Below are 23016 nucleotides of genomic sequence, written 5' to 3'. Positions count from 1 at the left end.
ACTGATAGATGGCAATAACTGCTTCCATGCCTCCTATTTAGTTTTTTCCCAAGGAATTTAATGTTGTTTTGTGGCTTTACCTTTTCTACTAAAATATGTGCAAAATGATCTGATTTCATTGTGCTATTGGCACATTTCCTTACCTCAGTTACTTTATCTGTGTCTTTATGTTTTGATACATACAAATATAACCCCATTGTTCAATTCATTAATTGATATTCCACAACTGTTACTGTAGCACTGACCACTTTAATGAATAAAGTGCATGTATATTGGGGAACACTTATAAAAAACACAGCACTACAGTGTAGACAATATAAGTTAGACAATATAAAATGTCATAAAATCAAAGCCTATTTACCATATGTACAATGCAACCGTCCCATATTTACAGATTTATTACAACATATTTATATTACTACAACTTGTCAACAACAGAGGTGAAGTGTTCGTAGCTGCTGTACACTTTGTTGTCCAGACCTTTTGATGGGGACATCATATTTGTAGGGCAGAAACTCTTTTTTTGTATTTTTTATGTCCCTGGGTTGTTTGGCCACAGAGTGTACAGACAGGGAGATTTTGCACCCTTGACACTTTGGCTCCTACTTCTGAGGAGTGTTCCTTATGCTTCCGCTTGAATTGCGTAGCTCTTGCCCAGAATGAAGTACTACTGTGTGCTGTGCCAATTGTAGTAGGCATTTTGGGCAGAGTTGGAGGGACTGATTTAGGTGGACCATCAATCCCTGGATTTGCCTCACTAGCAGGCATTATGGGCCATGTGGAGGGGCCAGCAATTCCTGGGGTTGCTGTAGATGCAGAGAGGGAGGGCACAGGTCTGGTGATGGTAGAGGGGGCGTTGGGTTTTCTCACTGGTGGTGGCAGTAGCAAATGTGGCATCGGTGGCTGAGGCCGGGAGAGTGGTGCCATCATATCTGTCCTTCCCTTTAACACCTTGGTCCCTGCTGTGCTGGGTGTGGGCACATATTCCATCAGGGGGTAGTCTGGTGGAGGGAGGACTGCAGGCTGATGTGGTGCTGGTGGAAGGTCTGCAGATGAGATGGAGGTGGTCTTAGTGATGGTGGAGGGCTGTTTTGTGGCGTGCAAGTTGAGGAGCCTCTCTTGGCGACGGATAAAGTCCTGCACAGTCTTGCTGTTAATCTTGGGTAGAGGAATGCCTGCTTTGCACAGGACTGGATCCTCCACTAAAATCCGGTGCTGGACTCGCTCGTACGCCTTCAAGAGGGTTCTCTTCTCAGGACTGTTGCGAGAGCCTTGAGGTGAGCGCAACCACAACAGTTTCACCAGCGTGTACATCAGCCTGTTGTGCTGAGCACTGATGTCCTGTTGCGCTGGTGCGTAGCGCTTGGCCATCTTTACCCTCTGTATCAGAGCAGCGTCAACAAGATCGTCCCTTTTTGTGCGGCAGTAGAGGGTGTTGCCCCAGTGTGTTCTGTACAACTGGTTGAACTTTTGTGGCTGCTTGTCATGCTCCTCCACGGCATTCCAGGCTTTAAGGACCTGGTTTCTCTGCTCGGTGGTGAGTGACAGCTTTTCTTCTGCCAGGCCAATCTCCACCAGCACAGAGCAGAACATTTCCAACTTAGGAAAGCCAGGAAGAGGGTTTGGACTGCAGGCATCCTCCTGTAAAAGAAAAAGCCATATGAATGTGGTAAGTTCAAATATGTTGTCTTTTTCAGTAACTGGTGCATTGTATTTCATTCTAGCAGACACACGGCTACTCACAAAGGCCGGAGGGTGAACAGTGGCGGTTTCGTCGCTGGTGAGTGTGATGTGGGGCAGGACGGCATCCAGCGCACGGTCGTGTGCCTCCACATCGCTCTGGTACGCCTCGTCTGCGTCATCTGGATCAGGCTGCCCAGGTCGGAGCACCTCCTCTTCTGGACCAGGTCCATCGTTGACAATGTCCTGAAGAGAGAAGGGCCCAGATTCCCCCGTGCTCTGGCTGAACAGGTACTCCAACCCGAGCAGCTCGTTGGAAGAGACATCAGCAGGGGCCCGGAAATTCTCCTCCACAGTCTCTCCGAACAGCTGCTGACAGCGAGCGTTGAGGCGATCAATCAGCGGCGCCGAATAGGTCCTGTGGTGCCGTCCTTTGCCACCAAACACGGCATCCCCGCTCCTGTCAGAGTTCCACCGTGCAATGCCACTGATCAGGTAAACCTGATAGGGCCGTGCTGCACAGTGGGGACCTGAAAATCAAAATTGAAGGTATTATACAACAGTTAGTTCCACTTTTTCAACTAATTAGTTTGATTGGACAATGGGCATTCCATGAGTTCCTATATTGAGCGTTACTGCACGGGGACTTTTAACTACATGTATCACTCTGCTTTACAGGTGTTCTAATAAATGTTTTGTTTGTGTTGCTTGGCAAAAGTCAAGTCCGAAGTCCAGTTGCAGATCTTTTTGTGTTGGCGGAGGAAAATAAATGATTAAAAAAAGAAACAAATCATAATCTGTTGTGGCTTATTACTGTTAACTAATAAATGGCAATTGTAGAATGGTTGTATTAAAGCTATATCCAAATCACAGCTGTGATATATTCAGTACAATCGCACCCCCTCTCCTGTCATTATTGCTTAATGACAGGGTCACATATTTAATTTGTTACAAGTATAGAGAATACACCTGTGTACCTGGAATCATGTTCGGCAGAGCTTTGTGGAATCCTTCCAGGCTGTTGCTTCCACGCAGACATTTGTAGTAGGGTAGGTCCACATTGTTAATGGTTGTGGTACGCGCCACCCTATACATGTTCATGTCTGGTGGATCCTGGATGCACTCCAGGTGTCGCTGCTGGCCTGCCCACATCTCATCAATGGCCTCTGTAAATACATACATACATGCATGCATACAGTGAGTTATGTTCACTTTGTATGCAACTCTATCCGTATCAATGTTGTAATAACTTTTTTGAATGAGGTCTTTTATACCAGGTGTTTTGAAAAGGCTCACTCCGCTCTCGTCCAGCCCTGCGGGACCTTTCAGCTCCTCAATGGCCAGATGGATGAGCCGGAATGTTTCCTGAGCTCCCAGTGTGACCCTTCGCACGTGGTGTTTGAGGTGCTCCCTGGTAATGTAGAGGCGGACAATATCCTCATCTGACACAGTCATCAGCGTTGCCGGGTCCTTGGCTCTCATGGCCTTGATGAGCAGCTCCAGGTCTGAGCGGTTATAGGCCAGCACTCCCCCAGCTAGCGCAGACTTGAATGCAGCATACTTCGAGTGGGACTCTGTGCGTATGGCTGCATCAAACCGGTGGATCCAGTGAAAGATGTCCAGACGCACAACCATCCCGTTGTCCACCCAAGGCTGGAACAAAATCCCCAGCGCTGTTGGGCCCTGCGCACGGCAACACCCACGGTCCACGTATATAATTTTTGGGACTGGTTGATTGGCCAGCCGGAACCTCTCCATGACCCCAAGGCACATCGGTTTCAGCTTCTCTGTGGACTCCTCACAGGTCAGCACAAATGAAACTATCTGGGAGTGCTCGTTTCCGATGCTGGTGAACCACTCAGCTGAGCCTCCACCCTCCCCAGACAGCTTCTTCACCACCTAAAACATGTCAAGTGTGCATAATGAGATAACCTGTTAGATTTTATTGATATGTGATTTTTCTTAATCACTTTACAACAATGTGAAAATGGGTTCAATTTAAAACTTAATAAAAAACCAAACAATACTGCAAGATGTTTTGCATGATTTACATACTTTCTTGGTGGAATCCATTTTCAGCACAGTGCCAAAAGTGGAGAGGATCTGGCTCCGGTAATCCTGCACGTTGCTGGCCTCCGCCAGCAGGAAGGCGTGGCGCAGGAGCCGCGCGGAGGGGAGCTCTCTTGGAGGAGGTGGAGCCTGGAAAGTGTGCCTTAGTGCAGAAACGATCCCTCCAGGTTTCACGACAGTCATGAGGAGTGTGGTGTACAGGTCCTTACGCTGAAGGTACTCTTCAACGTGGTTCTCCTGTATCTGCCGCCACACCTTGACCATGGTGTTCCCTTCCGTCCGGTCCCTCAGAAGGCGCACAACAGTCCTATCCACGCCACGCCTATAAGTAGAGTCACAATCAATATGTTCAGGTGGATTTGAGTGACACTTCCAGGTCTGTCAAACGCACACATTATGTTCAGTATACTCACTTGCTGGTGAGGATGGCAGGGAACATAGCTTGGTGAGCCTCGCTAAGCTGGGACAAAATAGCGGCATCCCACGCAAGCCACCGACCCATTGTGCCACCTTCTCCGCTTCTGGCCGCTTTTGTACATGGTCCACAGCACAGGACCTCAGTGAGCATGGTGTACCAGGTGGACACGTCACAGATGTGACGTACCTAAAGTACATATGGGGAGAAAATCCTATTAAAAAAAAGGCCAATAGCAGGATATGGCTTTCTGTGCTCTTTTTTTGTCTTGCATGTTTACATACATAGTAATAAACTAATGTAAAAACTCTAACAAAGGTGAAGTGAGTTATACCCGGTGGTGATAGCCAGACTTGTAGAGGTGCACGTTCCGTCCTCTACCCAGACACTGATCCCCTCGAGGACACTTCAGGGAGTACCTCCACACTCCAACAGGACGCCACACAAAAACACGACTCCGAAAAAACTGTTGTGGAGTTGGCGGGGCACCCCTGACGTAGCCGGGAGGTTCTTCTGGGTAAAACCACATGCGGTCCGATTTCATCACCCGTCGCCTCCTGAACAGACCACTTTTGTCCTTATAGATTTGAACGGGTGTGAACAGCCCTCTTTCATTGTGGTCTTTGAGCCAGGAAATGTCTGCAGATGGGATGCCATTGGGGTTTTCCCACAGACGCACCCAACCCTCTAGCTCCACCTGCAACACACAACACATACAAAACACACTTAGTTATTACTTATTATTTTACATTACTTTGGTTAGTACAAATGAATGTCAAAACATACAACCAATTAAAAAAAAAAAAAAAAAACAACATGTTAAACAAATTGTTCTCCTTGACATTGTTTGCATATAATGTGAATTTTACTTACAGGGGAGTCACTCAGAGGTGATTCCGTGGGAAAAGGCTGACCCTCATGATCCTGTGCTGTGGACGGGGACTCTGTGAGTTGGCCAGGGGGCTCGGGCTGTTTGGGCCGGACAGGGGGCTCGGGCTGTTTGGGCCGGACAGCGGGCTCGGTCTGCTTGGGCCGGACAGGGGGCTCGAGCTTCTTGGGCCGGACAGCGGGTTCGAGCTTCTTGGGCCGGACAGCGGGTTCAAGCTTCTTGGGCCGGACAGGGGGCTCGGGCTGCTTGGGCCGGACAGCGGGCTCGGGCTTCTTGGGCCGGACAGCGGGCTCGGGCTGCTTGGGCCGGACAGCGGGCTCGGGCTTCTTGGGCCGGACAGCGGGCTCGGGCTGCTTGGGCCGGACAGGGGGCTCGGGCTTCTTGGGCCGGACAGGGGGCTCGGGCTGCTTGGGCCGGACAGGGGGCTCGAACTGTTTGATTGTGTCTGTGGGAATTTTCCAAACAAAGTTGTTTTGTATAATTTTTACATTTTTTACGGTTTCATGTCTGTTTACTCTGTAACTCCCCTACCTTCAACAGCCTAGCTTGCAGCTAACAGTTCACTGTCGTCCCCTGGCCATGATGAAGGATCACACTTGGAGGTGCTTGCCTGCGGTTGCTGGACAACAAAATTTATTGTAACTATATAGATTTTATGATGTACCAGCTTTTAATTATCAAAAGCAAACAAAAACATTTAGTGATTAAAATATCTCTAATATGAAAATAATTTACCATGCTATTCTGCTCTTCCCATTACATACAACTTACTTGCTCCTTGTCAACAATATATTTCCTGAACCGCTTCATCTGCACACTTGTGATGTGGGTCACTGGTGTGTGCAGCCACCTCCTCACAGAACTGTATGCTTTCTTTATTATCTCCTTCTCCTCCTCACTGAATAGCTATGGCCTGTCCTTTTGGGTGGGGTACTTGCTGTAGAGAGTCCACATCTCCTGAAAGGTGCTTTCCTCAAACCCTCTCTGACCGTAAATACACCTGTCGATGTTGGCCTCCAGGAGAATGCAGACTTGTGGGAAACTCTCTGCATATTCATTGAGGTAGTCTTTCACTCCCTGGTTCACTCTCTCTCCCTCCCTATGTTGGGTGGTCTCCTCTGATCTGTGCTTGTCAAGTATACTGCCATTTATTATAAGCATGCCATTAAAATTGTATAATAAATGCATTGCCTCCAATGGTATTAAATATAATATACTTACTACTTCAAGTAGCCCACATCGTTTTCCACAAGCCAGTGAAAAGATGCGTTTTCATACTGGCCAAATGGAATCACCAGCTTTCCCAGGCACAGCTGACGCGAAGGAGTGTGGATACCCTCCGCTCGAAGGAGCTTCTCTGCATGAGCCAAGGCTGTAGCCTGGTTCGGCAGCTCCTGGGGAGGTTTGGGAAAGAGCATCCTTTTCTCCCGATAGTAACGGGCCTCTTTTGTCGCCACCAATACGGCCTGCTGACGATATGGAGGGGCATCTGGGTTGATTACGCGGATTACTGGGCTCGCCATCTTCATTGACATACAAAACTGACAGTGACAGTAAACTCAGCAAGATCGTAACAGTGGGTCTCCGAAATGGCTCGATCAAGAGAAAAACTAGACCAATTCGCACAAAACAAAAACGTTGGTTAAGGTCTCCAAGGGTCTCAGATAACTTCCACCAAATCCCAAGACAATGAATGATATACGAATAAAGTAATGAGCGAAAGTCGGGTCCAAATACGGGGCTAATGCGATTTTTGCGAGGCTGCTAATGAGATTTTTTTTCAAGTGACGCAAGCGACTGTAGACAGTTACGCGTTCTGTTTGGTCTAGAGTCTACAGTCACTGTAGACTCTAGACCAAACAGAACGCGTAACTGTCTACAGTCGTTGCGCTACTGTAGACTCGACCCCTGCGAATTTCCCAAATGTGGAAATCTCGATTGCATAATTTCTGGTAGTGGGGGACTGCGTTCGCGCTCTCCCCTGATCTAGTGTTCAATGACAAACGTGCCCTCCTGGTGCCTCTCCCACCTGTCACGTCTGTGCCCTTGTGTACCTCCTCTTCCTCTCCCTTTAAGCGTGTTCAAGCTCATCTTTAGGTCGCCGTCTGCCCCCAAATCATGCCCAGGTCTGTCTTTGTTTCCCTCTTTGTTTCAGGCCGTATATGCCGGACTACTTAATACAACCTCTAACCCCAGAAAATGTGGACAGAGAAGACACCTTCTCAAGCTTGGTCAATTAGGGGGAAGGGGGCATTTGCATTTCTACCAGTTGGGCAGTGTTGTATGACAGGAAAAGAGGGATGCGCTCACAAGATGGGCTAAACAAACAATAAAGTACTTGCAAGTGCTCTGCCCGCATCTGCATTTCTAGACATGCTTTTTAATGGCTCTATAGGACGTGAGGATGTGGCGGTCCAGAGATGTGACATTGTAAGGCTCTAAGTGACCGACCGTCAGGCGGGAACGTTGGCACTGTAATGGCCACCCCTCCGCGGACCTGTACAACTCATACTTACCTGGCAAGGGAGACACCGTGATCACCAAGGCGGTTCACCCAGGGCGAGGCTCGGCCATTGCACTCCGGCTGTGCTGACCCCTGCGAATTTCCCAAATGTGGAAATCTCGATTGCATAATTTCTGGTAGTGGGGGACTGCGTTCGCGCTCTCCCCTGATCTAGTGTTCAATGACAAACGTGCCCTCCTGGTGCCTCTCCCACCTGTCACGTCTGTGCCCTTGTGTACCTCCTCTTCCTCTCCCTTTAAGCGTGATCAAGCTCATCTTTAGGTCGCCGTCTGCCCCCAAATCATGCCCAGGTCTGTCTTTGTTTCCCTCTTTGTTTCAGGCCGTATATGCCGGACTACTTAATACAACCTCTAACCCCAGAAAATGTGGACAGAGAAGACACCTTCTCAAGCTTGGTCTATTAGGGGGAAGGGGGCATTTGCATTTCTACCAGTTGGGCAGTGTTGTATGACAGGAAAAGAGGGATGCGCTCACAAGATGGGCTAAACAAACAATAAAGTACTTGCAAGTGCTCTGCCCGCATCTGCATTTCTAGACATGCTTTTTAATGGCTCTATAGGACGTGAGGATGTGGCGGTCCAGAGATGTGACATTGTAAGGCTCTAAGTGACCGACCGTCAGGCGGGAACGTTGGCACTGTAATGGCCACCCCTCCGTGGACCTGTACAACTCATACTTACCTGGCAAGGGAGACACCGTGATCACCAAGGCGGATCACCCAGGGCGAGGCTCGGCCATTGCACTGTGGCTGTGCTGACCCCTGCGAATTTCCCAAATGTGGAAATCTCGATTGCATAATTTCTGGTAGTGGGGGACTGCGTTTGCGCTCTCTCCTGATCTAGTTTTCAATGACAAATGTGCCCTCCTTGCTCCAGGTACCTCTCCCAACCTGTCAGGTCTGTGCCCTTGTGTACCTCCTCTTCCTCTCCCTTTAAGCGTGTTCAAGCTCATCTTTAGGTCGCCGTCTGCCCCCAAATCATGCCCAGGTCTGTCTTTGTTTCTCTCTTTGTTTCAGGCCGTATATGCCGGACTACTTAATACAACCTCTAACCCCAGAAAATGTGGACAGAGAAGACACCTTCTCAAGCTTGGTCTATTAGGGGGAAGGGGGCATTTGCATTTCTACCAGTTGGGCAGTGTTGTATGACAGGAAAAGAGGGATGCGCTCACAAGATGGGCTAAACAAACAATAAAGTACTTGCAAGTGCTCTGCCCGCATCTGCATTTCTAGACATGCTTTTTAATGGCTCTATAGGACGTGAGGATGTGGCGGTCCAGAGATGTGACATTGTAAGGCTCTAAGTGACCGACCGTCAGGCGGGAACGTTGGCACTGTAATGGCCACCCCTCCGCGGACCTGTACAACTCATACTTACCTGGCAAGGGAGACACCGTGATCACCAAGGCGGTTCACCCAGGGCGAGGCTCGGCCATTGCACTCCGGCTGTGCTGACCCCTGCGAATTTCCCAAATGTGGAAATCTCGAGTGCATAATTTCTGGTAGTGGGGGACTGCGTTCGCGCTCTCCCCTGATCTAGTGTTCAATGACAAACGTGCCCTCCTGGTGCCTCTCCCACCTGTCACGTCTGTGCCCTTGTGTACCTCCTCTTCCTCTCCCTTTAAGCGTGTTCAAGCTCATCTTTAGGTCGCCGTCTGCCCCCAAATCATGCCCAGGTCTGTCTTTGTTTCCCTCTTTGTTTCAGGCCGTATATGCCGGACTACTTAATACAACCTCTAACCCCAGAAAATGTGGACAGAGAAGACACCTTCTCAAGCTTGGTCTATTAGGGGGAAGGGGGCATTTGCATTTCTACCAGTTGGGCAGTGTTGTATGACAGGAAAAGAGGGATGCGCTCACAAGATGGGCTAAACAAACAATAAAGTACTTGCAAGTGCTCTGCCCGCATCTGCATTTCTAGACATGCTTTTTAATGGCTCTATAGGACGTGAGGATGTGGCGGTCCAGAGATGTGACATTGTAAGGCTCTAAGTGACCGACCGTCAGGCGGGAACGTTGGCACTGTAATGGCCACCCCTCCGCGGACCTGTACAACTCATACTTACCTGGCAAGGGAGACACCGTGATCACCAAGGCGGATCACCCAGGGCGAGGCTCGGCCATTGCACTGCGGCTGTGCTGACCCCTGCGAATTTCCCAAATGTGGAAATCTCGATTGCATAATTTCTGGTAGTGGGGGACTGCGTTTGCGCTCTCCCCTGATCTAGTTTTCAATGACAAATGTGCCCTCCTTGCTCCAGGTACCTCTCCCAACCTGTCAGGTCTGTGCCCTTGTGTACCTCCTCTTCCTCTCCCTTTAAGCGTGTTCAAGCTCATCTTTAGGTCGCCGTCTGCCCCCAAATCATGCCCAGGTCTGTCTTTGTTTCCCTCTTTGTTTCAGGCCGTATATGCCGGACTACTTAATACAACCTCTAACCCCAGAAAATGTGGACAGAGAAGACACCTTCTCAAGCTTGGTCTATTAGGGGGAAGGGGGCATTTGCATTTCTACCAGTTGGGCAGTGTTGTATGACAGGAAAAGAGGGATGCGCTCACAAGATGGGCTAAACAAACAATAAAGTACTTGCAAGTGCTCTGCCCGCATCTGCATTTCTAGACATGCTTTTTAATGGCTCTATAGGACGTGAGGATGTGGCGGTCCAGAGATGTGACATTGTAAGGCTCTAAGTGACCGACCGTCAGGCGGGAACGTTGGCACTGTAATGGCCACCCCTCCGCGGACCTGTACAACTCATACTTACCTGGCAAGGGAGACACCGTGATCACCAAGGCGGTTCACCCAGGGCGAGGCTCGGCCATTGCACTCCGGCTGTGCTGACCCCTGCGAATTTCCCAAATGTGGAAATCTCGAGTGCATAATTTCTGGTAGTGGGGGACTGCGTTCGCGCTCTCCCCTGATCTAGTGTTCAATGACAAACGTGCCCTCCTGGTGCCTCTCCCACCTGTCACGTCTGTGCCCTTGTGTACCTCCTCTTCCTCTCCCTTTAAGCGTGTTCAAGCTCATCTTTAGGTCGCCGTCTGCCCCCAAATCATGCCCAGGTCTGTCTTTGTTTCCCTCTTTGTTTCAGGCCGTATATGCCGGACTACTTAATACAACCTCTAACCCCAGAAAATGTGGACAGAGAAGACACCTTCTCAAGCTTGGTCTATTAGGGGGAAGGGGGCATTTGCATTTCTACCAGTTGGGCAGTGTTGTATGACAGGAAAAGAGGGATGCGCTCACAAGATGGGCTAAACAAACAATAAAGTACTTGCAAGTGCTCTGCCCGCATCTGCATTTCTAGACATGCTTTTTAATGGCTCTATAGGACGTGAGGATGTGGCGGTCCAGAGATGTGACATTGTAAGGCTCTAAGTGACCGACCGTCAGGCGGGAACGTTGGCACTGTAATGGCCACCCCTCCGCGGACCTGTACAACTCATACTTACCTGGCAAGGGAGACACCGTGATCACCAAGGCGGATCACCCAGGGCGAGGCTCGGCCATTGCACTGCGGCTGTGCTGACCCCTGCGAATTTCCCAAATGTGGAAATCTCGATTGCATAATTTCTGGTAGTGGGGGACTGCGTTTGCGCTCTCCCCTGATCTAGTTTTCAATGACAAATGTGCCCTCCTTGCTCCAGGTACCTCTCCCAACCTGTCAGGTCTGTGCCCTTGTGTACCTCCTCTTCCTCTCCCTTTAAGCGTGTTCAAGCTCATCTTTAGGTCGCCGTCTGCCCCCAAATCATGCCCAGGTCTGTCTTTGTTTCCCTCTTTGTTTCAGGCCGTATATGCCGGACTACTTAATACAACCTCTAACCCCAGAAAATGTGGACAGAGAAGACACCTTCTCAAGCTTGGTCTATTAGGGGGAAGGGGGCATTTGCATTTCTACCAGTTGGGCAGTGTTGTATGACAGGAAAAGAGGGATGCGCTCACAAGATGGGCTAAACAAACAATAAAGTACTTGCAAGTGCTCTGCCCGCATCTGCATTTCTAGACATGCTTTTTAATGGCTCTATAGGACGTGAGGATGTGGCGGTCCAGAGATGTGACATTGTAAGGCTCTAAGTGACCGACCGTCAGGCGGGAACGTTGGCACTGTAATGGCCACCCCTCCGCGGACCTGTACAACTCATACTTACCTGGCAAGGGAGACACCGTGATCACCAAGGCGGTTCACCCAGGGCGAGGCTCGGCCATTGCACTCCGGCTGTGCTGACCCCTGCGAATTTCCCAAATGTGGAAATCTCGAGTGCATAATTTCTGGTAGTGGGGGACTGCGTTCGCGCTCTCCCCTGATCTAGTGTTCAATGACAAACGTGCCCTCCTGGTGCCTCTCCCACCTGTCACGTCTGTGCCCTTGTGTACCTCCTCTTCCTCTCCCTTTAAGCGTGTTCAAGCTCATCTTTAGGTCGCCGTCTGCCCCCAAATCATGCCCAGGTCTGTCTTTGTTTCCCTCTTTGTTTCAGGCCGTATATGCCGGACTACTTAATACAACCTCTAACCCCAGAAAATGTGGACAGAGAAGACACCTTCTCAAGCTTGGTCTATTAGGGGGAAGGGGGCATTTGCATTTCTACCAGTTGGGCAGTGTTGTATGACAGGAAAAGAGGGATGCGCTCACAAGATGGGCTAAACAAACAATAAAGTACTTGCAAGTGCTCTGCCCGCATCTGCATTTCTAGACATGCTTTTTAATGGCTCTATAGGACGTGAGGATGTGGCGGTCCAGAGATGTGACATTGTAAGGCTCTAAGTGACCGACCGTCAGGCGGGAACGTTGGCACTGTAATGGCCACCCCTCCGCGGACCTGTACAACTCATACTTACCTGGCAAGGGAGACACCGTGATCACCAAGGCGGATCACCCAGGGCGAGGCTTGGCCATTGCACTGCGGCTGTGCTGACCCCTGCGAATTTCCCAAATGTGGAAATCTCGATTGCATAATTTCTGGTAGTGGGGGACTGCGTTCGCGCTCTCCCCTGATCTAGTGTTCAATGACAAACGTGCCCTCCTGGTGCCTCTCCCACCTGTCACGTCTGTGCCCTTGTGTACCTCCTCTTCCTCTCCCTTTAAGCGTGATCAAGCTCATCTTTAGGTCGCCGTCTGCCCCCAAATCATGCCCAGGTCTGTCTTTGTTTCCCTCTTTGTTTCAGGCCGTATATGCCGGACTACTTAATACAACCTCTAACCCCAGAAAATGTGGACAGAGAAGACACCTTCTCAAGCTTGGTCTATTAGGGGGAAGGGGGCATTTGCATTTCTACCAGTTGGGCAGTGTTGTATGACAGGAAAAGAGGGATGCGCTCACAAGATGGGCTAAACAAACAATAAAGTACTTGCAAGTGCTCTGCCCGCATCTGCATTTCTAGACATGCTTTTTAATGGCTCTATAGGACGTGAGGATGTGGCGGTCCAGAGATGTGACATTGTAAGGCTCTAAGTGACCGACCGTCAGGCGGGAACGTTGGCACTGTAATGGCCACCCCTCCGTGGACCTGTACAACTCATACTTACCTGGCAAGGGAGACACCGTGATCACCAAGGCGGATCACCCAGGGCGAGGCTCGGCCATTGCACTGCGGCTGTGCTGACCCCTGCGAATTTCCCAAATGTGGAAATCTCGATTGCATAATTTCTGGTAGTGGGGGACTGCGTTTGCGCTCTCTCCTGATCTAGTTTTCAATGACAAATGTGCCCTCCTTGCTCCAGGTACCTCTCCCAACCTGTCAGGTCTGTGCCCTTGTGTACCTCCTCTTCCTCTCCCTTTAAGCGTGTTCAAGCTCATCTTTAGGTCGCCGTCTGCCCCCAAATCATGCCCAGGTCTGTCTTTGTTTCTCTCTTTGTTTCAGGCCGTATATGCCGGACTACTTAATACAACCTCTAACCCCAGAAAATGTGGACAGAGAAGACACCTTCTCAAGCTTGGTCTATTAGGGGGAAGGGGGCATTTGCATTTCTACCAGTTGGGCAGTGTTGTATGACAGGAAAAGAGGGATGCGCTCACAAGATGGGCTAAACAAACAATAAAGTACTTGCAAGTGCTCTGCCCGCATCTGCATTTCTAGACATGCTTTTTAATGGCTCTATAGGACGTGAGGATGTGGCGGTCCAGAGATGTGACATTGTAAGGCTCTAAGTGACCGACCGTCAGGCGGGAACGTTGGCACTGTAATGGCCACCCCTCCGCGGACCTGTACAACTCATACTTACCTGGCAAGGGAGACACCGTGATCACCAAGGCGGTTCACCCAGGGCGAGGCTCGGCCATTGCACTCCGGCTGTGCTGACCCCTGCGAATTTCCCAAATGTGGAAATCTCGAGTGCATAATTTCTGGTAGTGGGGGACTGCGTTCGCGCTCTCCCCTGATCTAGTGTTCAATGACAAACGTGCCCTCCTGGTGCCTCTCCCACCTGTCACGTCTGTGCCCTTGTGTACCTCCTCTTCCTCTCCCTTTAAGCGTGTTCAAGCTCATCTTTAGGTCGCCGTCTGCCCCCAAATCATGCCCAGGTCTGTCTTTGTTTCCCTCTTTGTTTCAGGCCGTATATGCCGGACTACTTAATACAACCTCTAACCCCAGAAAATGTGGACAGAGAAGACACCTTCTCAAGCTTGGTCTATTAGGGGGAAGGGGGCATTTGCATTTCTACCAGTTGGGCAGTGTTGTATGACAGGAAAAGAGGGATGCGCTCACAAGATGGGCTAAACAAACAATAAAGTACTTGCAAGTGCTCTGCCCGCATCTGCATTTCTAGACATGCTTTTTAATGGCTCTATAGGACGTGAGGATGTGGCGGTCCAGAGATGTGACATTGTAAGGCTCTAAGTGACCGACCGTCAGGCGGGAACGTTGGCACTGTAATGGCCACCCCTCCGCGGACCTGTACAACTCATACTTACCTGGCAAGGGAGACACCGTGATCACCAAGGCGGTTCACCCAGGGCGAGGCTCGGCCATTGCACTCCGGCTGTGCTGACCCCTGCGAATTTCCCAAATGTGGAAATCTCGAGTGCATAATTTCTGGTAGTGGGGGACTGCGTTCGCGCTCTCCCCTGATCTAGTGTTCAATGACAAACGTGCCCTCCTGGTGCCTCTCCCACCTGTCACGTCTGTGCCCTTGTGTACCTCCTCTTCCTCTCCCTTTAAGCGTGTTCAAGCTCATCTTTAGGTCGCCGTCTGCCCCCAAATCATGCCCAGGTCTGTCTTTGTTTCCCTCTTTGTTTCAGGCCGTATATGCCGGACTACTTAATACAACCTCTAACCCCAGAAAATGTGGACAGAGAAGACACCTTCTCAAGCTTGGTCTATTAGGGGGAAGGGGGCATTTGCATTTCTACCAGTTGGGCAGTGTTGTATGACAGGAAAAGAGGGATGCGCTCACAAGATGGGCTAAACAAACAATAAAGTACTTGCAAGTGCTCTGCCCGCATCTGCATTTCTAGACATGCTTTTTAATGGCTCTATAGGACGTGAGGATGTGGCGGTCCAGAGATGTGACATTGTAAGGCTCTAAGTGACCGACCGTCAGGCGGGAACGTTGGCACTGTAATGGCCACCCCTCCGCGGACCTGTACAACTCATACTTACCTGGCAAGGGAGACACCGTGATCACCAAGGCGGATCACCCAGGGCGAGGCTCGGCCATTGCACTGCGGCTGTGCTGACCCCTGCGAATTTCCCAAATGTGGAAATGTTGATTGCATAATTTCTGGTAGTGGGGGACTGCGTTTGCGCTCTCCCCTGATCTAGTTTTCAATGACAAATGTGCCCTCCTTGCTCCAGGTACCTCTCCCAACCTGTCAGGTCTGTGCCCTTGTGTACCTCCTCTTCCTCTCCCTTTAAGCGTGTTCAAGCTCATCTTTAGGTCGCCGTCTGCCCCCAAATCATGCCCAGGTCTGTCTTTGTTTCCCTCTTTGTTTCAGGCCGTATATGCCGGACTACTTAATACAACCTCTAACCCCAGAAAATGTGGACAGAGAAGACACCTTCTCAAGCTTGGTCTATTAGGGGGAAGGGGGCATTTGCATTTCTACCAGTTGGGCAGTGTTGTATGACAGGAAAAGAGGGATGCGCTCACAAGATGGGCTAAACAAACAATAAAGTACTTGCAAGTGCTCTGCCCGCATCTGCATTTCTAGACATGCTTTTTAATGGCTCTATAGGACGTGAGGATGTGGCGGTCCAGAGATGTGACATTGTAAGGCTCTAAGTGACCGACCGTCAGGCGGGAACGTTGGCACTGTAATGGCCACCCCTCCGCGGACCTGTACAACTCATACTTACCTGGCAAGGGAGACACCGTGATCACCAAGGCGGTTCACCCAGGGCGAGGCTCGGCCATTGCACTCCGGCTGTGCTGACCCCTGCGAATTTCCCAAATGTGGAAATCTCGAGTGCATAATTTCTGGTAGTGGGGGACTGCGTTCGCGCTCTCCCCTGATCTAGTGTTCAATGACAAACGTGCCCTCCTGGTGCCTCTCCCACCTGTCACGTCTGTGCCCTTGTGTACCTCCTCTTCCTCTCCCTTTAAGCGTGTTCAAGCTCATCTTTAGGTCGCCGTCTGCCCCCAAATCATGCCCAGGTCTGTCTTTGTTTCCCTCTTTGTTTCAGGCCGTATATGCCGGACTACTTAATACAACCTCTAACCCCAGAAAATGTGGACAGAGAAGACACCTTCTCAAGCTTGGTCTATTAGGGGGAAGGGGGCATTTGCATTTCTACCAGTTGGGCAGTGTTGTATGACAGGAAAAGAGGGATGCGCTCACAAGATGGGCTAAACAAACAATAAAGTACTTGCAAGTGCTCTGCCCGCATCTGCATTTCTAGACATGCTTTTTAATGGCTCTATAGGACGTGAGGATGTGGCGGTCCAGAGATGTGACATTGTAAGGCTCTAAGTGACCGACCGTCAGGCGGGAACGTTGGCACTGTAATGGCCACCCCTCCGCGGACCTGTACAACTCATACTTACCTGGCAAGGGAGACACCGTGATCACCAAGGCGGATCACCCAGGGCGAGGCTCGGCCATTGCACTGCGGCTGTGCTGACCCCTGCGAATTTCCCAAATGTGGAAATCTCGATTGCATAATTTCTGGTAGTGGGGGACTGCGTTCGCGCTCTCCCCTGATCTAGTGTTCAATGACAAACGTGCCCTCCTGGTGCCTCTCCCACCTGTCACGTCTGTGCCCTTGTGTACCTCCTCTTCCTCTCCCTTTAAGCGTGATCAAGCTCATCTTTAGGTCGCCGTCTGCCCCCAAATCATGCCCAGGTCTGTCTTTGTTTCCCTCTTTGTTTCAGGCCGTATATGCCGGACTACTTAATACAACCTCTAACCCCAGAAAATGTGGACAGAGAAGACACCTTCTCAAGCTTGGTCTATTAGGGGGAAGGGGGCATTTGCATTTCTACCAGTTGGGCAGTGTTGTATGACAGGAAAAGAGGGATGCGCTCACAAGATGGGCTAAACAAACAATAAAGTACTTGCAAGTGCTCTGCCCGCATCTGCATTTCTAGACATGCTTTTTAATGGCTCTATAGGACGTGAGGATGTGGCGGTCCAGAGATGTGACATTGTAAGGCTCTAAGTGACCGACCGTCAGGCGGGAACGTTGGCACTGTAATGGCCACCCCTCCGTGGACCTGTACAACTCATACTTACCTGGCAAGGGAGACACCGTGATCACCAAGGCGGATCACCCAGGGCGAGGCTCGGCCATTGCACTGCGGCTGTGCTGACCCCTGCGAATTTCCCAAATGTGGAAATCTCGATTGCATAATTTCTGGTAGTGGGGGACTGCGTTTGCGCTCTCTCCTGATCTAGTTTTCAATGACAAATGTGCCCTCCTTGCTCCAGGTACCTCTCCCAACCTGTCAGGTCTGTGCCCTTGTGTACCTCCTCTTCCTCTCCCTTTAAGCGTGTTCAAGCTCATCTTTAGGTCGCCGTCTGCCCCCAAATCATGCCCAGGTCTGTCTTTGTTTCTCTCTTTGTTTCAGGCCGTATATGCCGGACTACTTAATACAACCTCTAACCCCAGAAAAATGTGGACAGAGAAGACACCTTCTCAAGCTTGGTCTATTAGGGGGAAGGGGGCATTTGCATTTCTACCAGTTGGGCAGTGTTGTATGACAGGAAAAGAGGGATGCGCTCACAAGATGGGCTAAACAAACAATAAAGTACTTGCAAGTGCTCTGCCCGCATCTGCATTTCTAGACATGCTTTTTAATGGCTCTATAGGACGTGAGGATGTGGCGGTCCAGAGATGTGACATTGTAAGGCTCTAAGTGACCGACCGTCAGGCGGGAACGTTGGCACTGTAATGGCCACCCCTCCGCGGACCTGTACAACTCATACTTACCTGGCAAGGGAGACACCGTGATCACCAAGGCGGTTCACCCAGGGCGAGGCTCGGCCATTGCACTCCGGCTGTGCTGACCCCTGCGAATTTCCCAAATGTGGAAATCTCGAGTGCATAATTTCTGGTAGTGGGGGACTGCGTTCGCGCTCTCCCCTGATCTAGTGTTCAATGACAAACGTGCCCTCCTGGTGCCTCTCCCACCTGTCACGTCTGTGCCCTTGTGTACCTCCTCTTCCTCTCCCTTTAAGCGTGTTCAAGCTCATCTTTAGGTCGCCGTCTGCCCCCAAATCATGCCCAGGTCTGTCTTTGTTTCCCTCTTTGTTTCAGGCCGTATATGCCGGACTACTTAATACAACCTCTAACCCCAGAAAATGTGGACAGAGAAGACACCTTCTCAAGCTTGGTCTATTAGGGGGAAGGGGGCATTTGCATTTCTACCAGTTGGGCAGTGTTGTATGACAGGAAAAGAGGGATGCGCTCACAAGATGGGCTAAACAAACAATAAAGTACTTGCAAGTGCTCTGCCCGCATCTGCATTTCTAGACATGCTTTTTAATGGCTCTATAGGACGTGAGGATGTGGCGGTCCAGAGATGTGACATTGTAAGGCTCTAAGTGACCGACCGTCAGGCGGGAACGTTGGCACTGTAATGGCCACCCCTCCGCGGACCTGTACAACTCATACTTACCTGGCAAGGGAGACACCGTGATCACCAAGGCGGATCACCCAGGGCGAGGCTCGGCCATTGCACTGCGGCTGTGCTGACCCCTGCGAATTTCCCAAATGTGGAAATCTCGATTGCATAATTTCTGGTAGTGGGGGACTGCGTTTGCGCTCTCCCCTGATCTAGTTTTCAATGACAAATGTGCCCTCCTTGCTCCAGGTACCTCTCCCAACCTGTCAGGTCTGTGCCCTTGTGTACCTCCTCTTCCTCTCCCTTTAAGCGTGTTCAAGCTCATCTTTAGGTCGCCGTCTGCCCCCAAATCATGCCCAGGTCTGTCTTTGTTTCTCTCTTTGTTTCAGGCCGTATATGCCGGACTACTTAATACAACCTCTAACCCCAGAAAATGTGGACAGAGAAGACACCTTCTCAAGCTTGGTCTATTAGGGGGAAGGGGGCATTTGCATTTCTACCAGTTGGGCAGTGTTGTATGACAGGAAAAGAGGGATGCCCTCACAAGATGGGCTAAACAAACAATAAAGTACTTGCAAGTGCTCTGCCCGCATCTGCATTTCTAGACATGCTTTTTAATGGCTCTATAGGACGTGAGGATGTGGCGGTCCAGAGATGTGACATTGTAAGGCTCTAAGTGACCGACCGTCAGGCGGGAACGTTGGCACTGTAATGGCCACCCCTCCGCGGACCTGTACAACTCATACTTACCTGGCAAGGGAGACACCGTGATCACCAAGGCGGTTCACCCAGGGCGAGGCTCGGCCATTGCACTCCGGCTGTGCTGACCCCTGCGAATTTCCCAAATGTGGAAATCTCGAGTGCATAATTTCTGGTAGTGGGGGACTGCGTTCGCGCTCTCCCCTGATCTAGTGTTCAATGACAAACGTGCCCTCCTGGTGCCTCTCCCACCTGTCACGTCTGTGCCCTTGTGTACCTCCTCTTCCTCTCCCTTTAAGCGTGTTCAAGCTCATCTTTAGGTCGCCGTCTGCCCCCAAATCATGCCCAGGTCTGTCTTTGTTTCCCTCTTTGTTTCAGGCCGTATATGCCGGACTACTTAATACAACCTCTAACCCCAGAAAATGTGGACAGAGAAGACACCTTCTCAAGCTTGGTCTATTAGGGGGAAGGGGGCATTTGCATTTCTACCAGTTGGGCAGTGTTGTATGACAGGAAAAGAGGGATGCGCTCACAAGATGGGCTAAACAAACAATAAAGTACTTGCAAGTGCTCTGCCCGCATCTGCATTTCTAGACATGCTTTTTAATGGCTCTATAGGACGTGAGGATGTGGCGGTCCAGAGATGTGACATTGTAAGGCTCTAAGTGACCGACCGTCAGGCGGGAACGTTGGCACTGTAATGGCCACCCCTCCGCGGACCTGTACAACTCATACTTACCTGGCAAGGGAGACACCGTGATCACCAAGGCGGATCACCCAGGGCGAGGCTCGGCCATTGCACTGCGGCTGTGCTGACCCCTGCGAATTTCCCAAATGTGGAAATCTCGATTGCATAATTTCTGGTAGTGGGGGACTGCGTTTGCGCTCTCCCCTGATCTAGTTTTCAATGACAAATGTGCCCTCCTGCTCCAGGTACCTCTCCCAACCTGTCAGGTCTGTGCCCTTGTGTACCTCCTCTTCCTCTCCCTTTAAGCGTGTTCAAGCTCATCTTTAGGTCGCCGTCTGCCCCCAAATCATGCCCAGGTCTGTCTTTGTTTCCCTCTTTGTTTCAGGCCGTATATGCCGGACTACTTAATACAACCTCTAACCCCAGAAAATGTGGACAGAGAAGACACCTTCTCAAGCTTGGTCTATTAGGGGGAAGGGGGCATTTGCATTTCTACCAGTTGGGCAGTGTTGTATGACAGGAAAAGAGGGATGCGCTCACAAGATGGGCTAAACAAACAATAAAGTACTTGCAAGTGCTCTGCCCGCATCTGCATTTCTAGACATGCTTTTTAATGGCTCTATAGGACGTGAGGATGTGGCGGTCCAGAGATGTGACATTGTAAGGCTCTAAGTGACCGACCGTCAGGCGGGAACGTTGGCACTGTAATGGCCACCCCTCCGCGGACCTGTACAACTCATACTTACCTGGCAAGGGAGACACCGTGATCACCAAGGCGGTTCACCCAGGGCGAGGCTCGGCCATTGCACTCCGGCTGTGCTGACCCCTGCGAATTTCCCAAATGTGGAAATCTCGAGTGCATAATTTCTGGTAGTGGGGGACTGCGTTCGCGCTCTCCCCTGATCTAGTGTTCAATGACAAACGTGCCCTCCTGGTGCCTCTCCCACCTGTCACGTCTGTGCCCTTGTGTACCTCCTCTTCCTCTCCCTTTAAGCGTGTTCAAGCTCATCTTTAGGTCGCCGTCTGCCCCCAAATCATGCCCAGGTCTGTCTTTGTTTCCCTCTTTGTTTCAGGCCGTATATGCCGGACTACTTAATACAACCTCTAACCCCAGAAAATGTGGACAGAGAAGACACCTTCTCAAGCTTGGTCTATTAGGGGGAAGGGGGCATTTGCATTTCTACCAGTTGGGCAGTGTTGTATGACAGGAAAAGAGGGATGCGCTCACAAGATGGGCTAAACAAACAATAAAGTACTTGCAAGTGCTCTGCCCGCATCTGCTTTTCTAGACATGCTTTTTAATGGCTCTATAGGACGTGAGGATGTGGCGGTCCAGAGATGTGACATTGTAAGGCTCTAAGTGACCGACCGTCAGGCGGGAACGTTGGCACTGTAATGGCCACCCCTCCGCGGACCTGTACAACTCATACTTACCTGGCAAGGGAGACACCGTGATCACCAAGGCGGATCACCCAGGGCGAGGCTCGGCCATTGCACTCCGGCTGTGCTGACCCCTGCGAATTTCCCAAATGTGGAAATCTCGAGTGCATAATTTCTGGTAGTGGGGGACTGCGTTCGCGCTCTCCCCTGATCTAGTGTTCAATGACAAACGTGCCCTCCTGGTGCCTCTCCCACCTGTCACGTCTGTGCCCTTGTGTACCTCCTCTTCCTCTCCCTTTAAGCGTGATCAAGCTCATCTTTAGGTCGCCGTCTGCCCCCAAATCATGCCCAGGTCTGTCTTTGTTTCCCTCTTTGTTTCAGGCCGTATATGCCGGACTACTTAATACAACCTCTAACCCCAGAAAATGTGGACAGAGAAGACACCTTCTCAAGCTTGGTCTATTAGGGGGAAGGGGGCATTTGCATTTCTACCAGTTGGGCAGTGTTGTATGACAGGAAAAGAGGGATGCGCTCACAAGATGGGCTAAACAAACAATAAAGTACTTGCAAGTGCTCTGCCGCATCTGCATTTCTAGACATGCTTTTTAATGGCTCTATAGGACGTGAGGATGTGGCGGTCCAGAGATGTGACATTGTAAGGCTCTAAGTGACCGACCGTCAGGCGGGAACGTTGGCACTGTAATGGCCACCCCTCCGTGGACCTGTACAACTCATACTTACCTGGCAAGGGAGACACCGTGATCACCAAGGCGGATCACCCAGGGCGAGGCTCGGCCATTGCACTGCGGCTGTGCTGACCCCTGCGAATTTCCCAAATGTGGAAATCTCGATTGCATAATTTCTGGTAGTGGGGGACTGCGTTTGCGCTCTCCCCTGATCTAGTTTTCAATGACAAATGTGCCCTCCTTGCTCCAGGTACCTCTCCCAACCTGTCAGGTCTGTGCCCTTGTGTACCTCCTCTTCCTCTCCCTTTAAGCGTGTTCAAGCTCATCTTTAGGTCGCCGTCTGCCCCCAAATCATGCCCAGGTCTGTCTTTGTTTCCCTCTTTGTTTCAGGCCGTATATGCCGGACTACTTAATACAACCTCTAACCCCAGAAAATGTGGACAGAGAAGACACCTTCTCAAGCTTGGTCTATTAGGGGGAAGGGGGCATTTGCATTTCTACCAGTTGGGCAGTGTTGTATGACAGGAAAAGAGGGATGCGCTCACAAGATGGGCTAAACAAACAATAAAGTACTTGCAAGTGCTCTGCCCGCATCTGCATTTCTAGACATGCTTTTTAATGGCTCTATAGGACGTGAGGATGTGGCGGTCCAGAGATGTGACATTGTAAGGCTCTAAGTGACCGACCGTCAGGCGGGAACGTTGGCACTGTAATGGCCACCCCTCCGCGGACCTGTACAACTCATACTTACCTGGCAAGGGAGACACCGTGATCACCAAGGCGGATCACCCAGGGCGAGGCTTGGCCATTGCACTGCGGCTGTGCTGACCCCTGCGATTTTCCCAAATGTGGAAATCTCGATTGCATAATTTCTGGTAGTGGGGGACTGCGTTCGCGCTCTCCCCTGATCTAGTGTTCAATGACAAACGTGCCCTCCTGGTGCCTCTCCCACCTGTCACGTCTGTGCCCTTGTGTACCTCCTCTTCCTCT

The 23016-nt window shown here is 50.7% G+C and overlaps 1 protein-coding gene, 23 non-coding genes and 1 pseudogene across 24 annotated transcripts; 24 read left to right on the top strand and 1 right to left on the bottom strand.

The window, feature by feature from the left end:
• Window positions 1-418: 418 nt before the first annotated feature.
• Window positions 419-6577, bottom strand: LOC114832822. Its single transcript, XM_034288867.1, has 10 exons — window positions 6391-6577; window positions 5039-5499; window positions 4500-4862; window positions 4164-4354; window positions 3736-4072; window positions 2955-3579; window positions 2658-2846; window positions 1744-2210; window positions 759-1641; window positions 419-480 (listed from the first exon to the last, which is right to left on the bottom strand). The coding sequence occupies exons 1-10, from the start codon at window positions 6575-6577 to the stop codon at window positions 419-421; spliced, it is 3765 nt and encodes a 1254-aa protein (XP_034144758.1).
• A 280-nt stretch (window positions 6578-6857) lies between these two features.
• On the top strand, window positions 6858-7038 carry LOC114832826 (annotated as a pseudogene).
• Window positions 7039-7562: 524 nt separating this feature from the next.
• On the top strand, window positions 7563-7726 carry LOC114832746. The gene has a single exon (XR_003778389.1). It is a non-coding gene; the product is annotated as a U1 spliceosomal RNA (small nuclear RNA).
• A 524-nt stretch (window positions 7727-8250) lies between these two features.
• On the top strand, window positions 8251-8414 carry LOC117593572. Its single transcript, XR_004575019.1, has one exon. It is a non-coding gene; the product is annotated as a U1 spliceosomal RNA (small nuclear RNA).
• Window positions 8415-8946: 532 nt separating this feature from the next.
• LOC117593556 lies at window positions 8947-9110 on the top strand. The gene has a single exon (XR_004575003.1). It is a non-coding gene; the product is annotated as a U1 spliceosomal RNA (small nuclear RNA).
• Window positions 9111-9634: 524 nt separating this feature from the next.
• LOC117593563 lies at window positions 9635-9798 on the top strand. Its single transcript, XR_004575010.1, has one exon. It is a non-coding gene; the product is annotated as a U1 spliceosomal RNA (small nuclear RNA).
• A 532-nt stretch (window positions 9799-10330) lies between these two features.
• On the top strand, window positions 10331-10494 carry LOC117593555. The gene has a single exon (XR_004575002.1). It is a non-coding gene; the product is annotated as a U1 spliceosomal RNA (small nuclear RNA).
• Window positions 10495-11018: 524 nt separating this feature from the next.
• LOC117593562 lies at window positions 11019-11182 on the top strand. The gene has a single exon (XR_004575009.1). It is a non-coding gene; the product is annotated as a U1 spliceosomal RNA (small nuclear RNA).
• Window positions 11183-11714: 532 nt separating this feature from the next.
• On the top strand, window positions 11715-11878 carry LOC117593554. The gene has a single exon (XR_004575001.1). It is a non-coding gene; the product is annotated as a U1 spliceosomal RNA (small nuclear RNA).
• A 524-nt stretch (window positions 11879-12402) lies between these two features.
• Window positions 12403-12566, top strand: LOC117593564. The gene has a single exon (XR_004575011.1). It is a non-coding gene; the product is annotated as a U1 spliceosomal RNA (small nuclear RNA).
• A 524-nt stretch (window positions 12567-13090) lies between these two features.
• LOC117593571 lies at window positions 13091-13254 on the top strand. The gene has a single exon (XR_004575018.1). It is a non-coding gene; the product is annotated as a U1 spliceosomal RNA (small nuclear RNA).
• A 532-nt stretch (window positions 13255-13786) lies between these two features.
• Window positions 13787-13950, top strand: LOC117593553. The gene has a single exon (XR_004575000.1). It is a non-coding gene; the product is annotated as a U1 spliceosomal RNA (small nuclear RNA).
• A 524-nt stretch (window positions 13951-14474) lies between these two features.
• On the top strand, window positions 14475-14638 carry LOC117593551. The gene has a single exon (XR_004574998.1). It is a non-coding gene; the product is annotated as a U1 spliceosomal RNA (small nuclear RNA).
• A 524-nt stretch (window positions 14639-15162) lies between these two features.
• On the top strand, window positions 15163-15326 carry LOC117593574. Its single transcript, XR_004575021.1, has one exon. It is a non-coding gene; the product is annotated as a U1 spliceosomal RNA (small nuclear RNA).
• A 532-nt stretch (window positions 15327-15858) lies between these two features.
• LOC117593550 lies at window positions 15859-16022 on the top strand. Its single transcript, XR_004574997.1, has one exon. It is a non-coding gene; the product is annotated as a U1 spliceosomal RNA (small nuclear RNA).
• A 524-nt stretch (window positions 16023-16546) lies between these two features.
• On the top strand, window positions 16547-16710 carry LOC117593546. The gene has a single exon (XR_004574993.1). It is a non-coding gene; the product is annotated as a U1 spliceosomal RNA (small nuclear RNA).
• Window positions 16711-17234: 524 nt separating this feature from the next.
• LOC117593570 lies at window positions 17235-17398 on the top strand. Its single transcript, XR_004575017.1, has one exon. It is a non-coding gene; the product is annotated as a U1 spliceosomal RNA (small nuclear RNA).
• Window positions 17399-17931: 533 nt separating this feature from the next.
• On the top strand, window positions 17932-18095 carry LOC117593549. The gene has a single exon (XR_004574996.1). It is a non-coding gene; the product is annotated as a U1 spliceosomal RNA (small nuclear RNA).
• A 524-nt stretch (window positions 18096-18619) lies between these two features.
• On the top strand, window positions 18620-18783 carry LOC117593561. The gene has a single exon (XR_004575008.1). It is a non-coding gene; the product is annotated as a U1 spliceosomal RNA (small nuclear RNA).
• Window positions 18784-19315: 532 nt separating this feature from the next.
• LOC117593548 lies at window positions 19316-19479 on the top strand. The gene has a single exon (XR_004574995.1). It is a non-coding gene; the product is annotated as a U1 spliceosomal RNA (small nuclear RNA).
• A 524-nt stretch (window positions 19480-20003) lies between these two features.
• LOC117593560 lies at window positions 20004-20167 on the top strand. The gene has a single exon (XR_004575007.1). It is a non-coding gene; the product is annotated as a U1 spliceosomal RNA (small nuclear RNA).
• Window positions 20168-20698: 531 nt separating this feature from the next.
• LOC117593547 lies at window positions 20699-20862 on the top strand. The gene has a single exon (XR_004574994.1). It is a non-coding gene; the product is annotated as a U1 spliceosomal RNA (small nuclear RNA).
• A 524-nt stretch (window positions 20863-21386) lies between these two features.
• Window positions 21387-21550, top strand: LOC117593568. The gene has a single exon (XR_004575015.1). It is a non-coding gene; the product is annotated as a U1 spliceosomal RNA (small nuclear RNA).
• Window positions 21551-22073: 523 nt separating this feature from the next.
• Window positions 22074-22237, top strand: LOC117593559. Its single transcript, XR_004575006.1, has one exon. It is a non-coding gene; the product is annotated as a U1 spliceosomal RNA (small nuclear RNA).
• A 532-nt stretch (window positions 22238-22769) lies between these two features.
• LOC117593543 lies at window positions 22770-22933 on the top strand. The gene has a single exon (XR_004574990.1). It is a non-coding gene; the product is annotated as a U1 spliceosomal RNA (small nuclear RNA).
• The last annotated feature ends 83 nt before the right edge of the window (window positions 22934-23016 follow it).

This window comes from Esox lucius, chromosome 20, assembly GCF_011004845.1.
Source record: "Esox lucius isolate fEsoLuc1 chromosome 20, fEsoLuc1.pri, whole genome shotgun sequence".
Lineage (NCBI taxonomy): Eukaryota > Metazoa > Chordata > Actinopteri > Esociformes > Esocidae > Esox > Esox lucius.
Note: the sequence above shows the minus strand (reverse complement) of the source record. Positions and strands in the feature narration are given on the sequence as shown.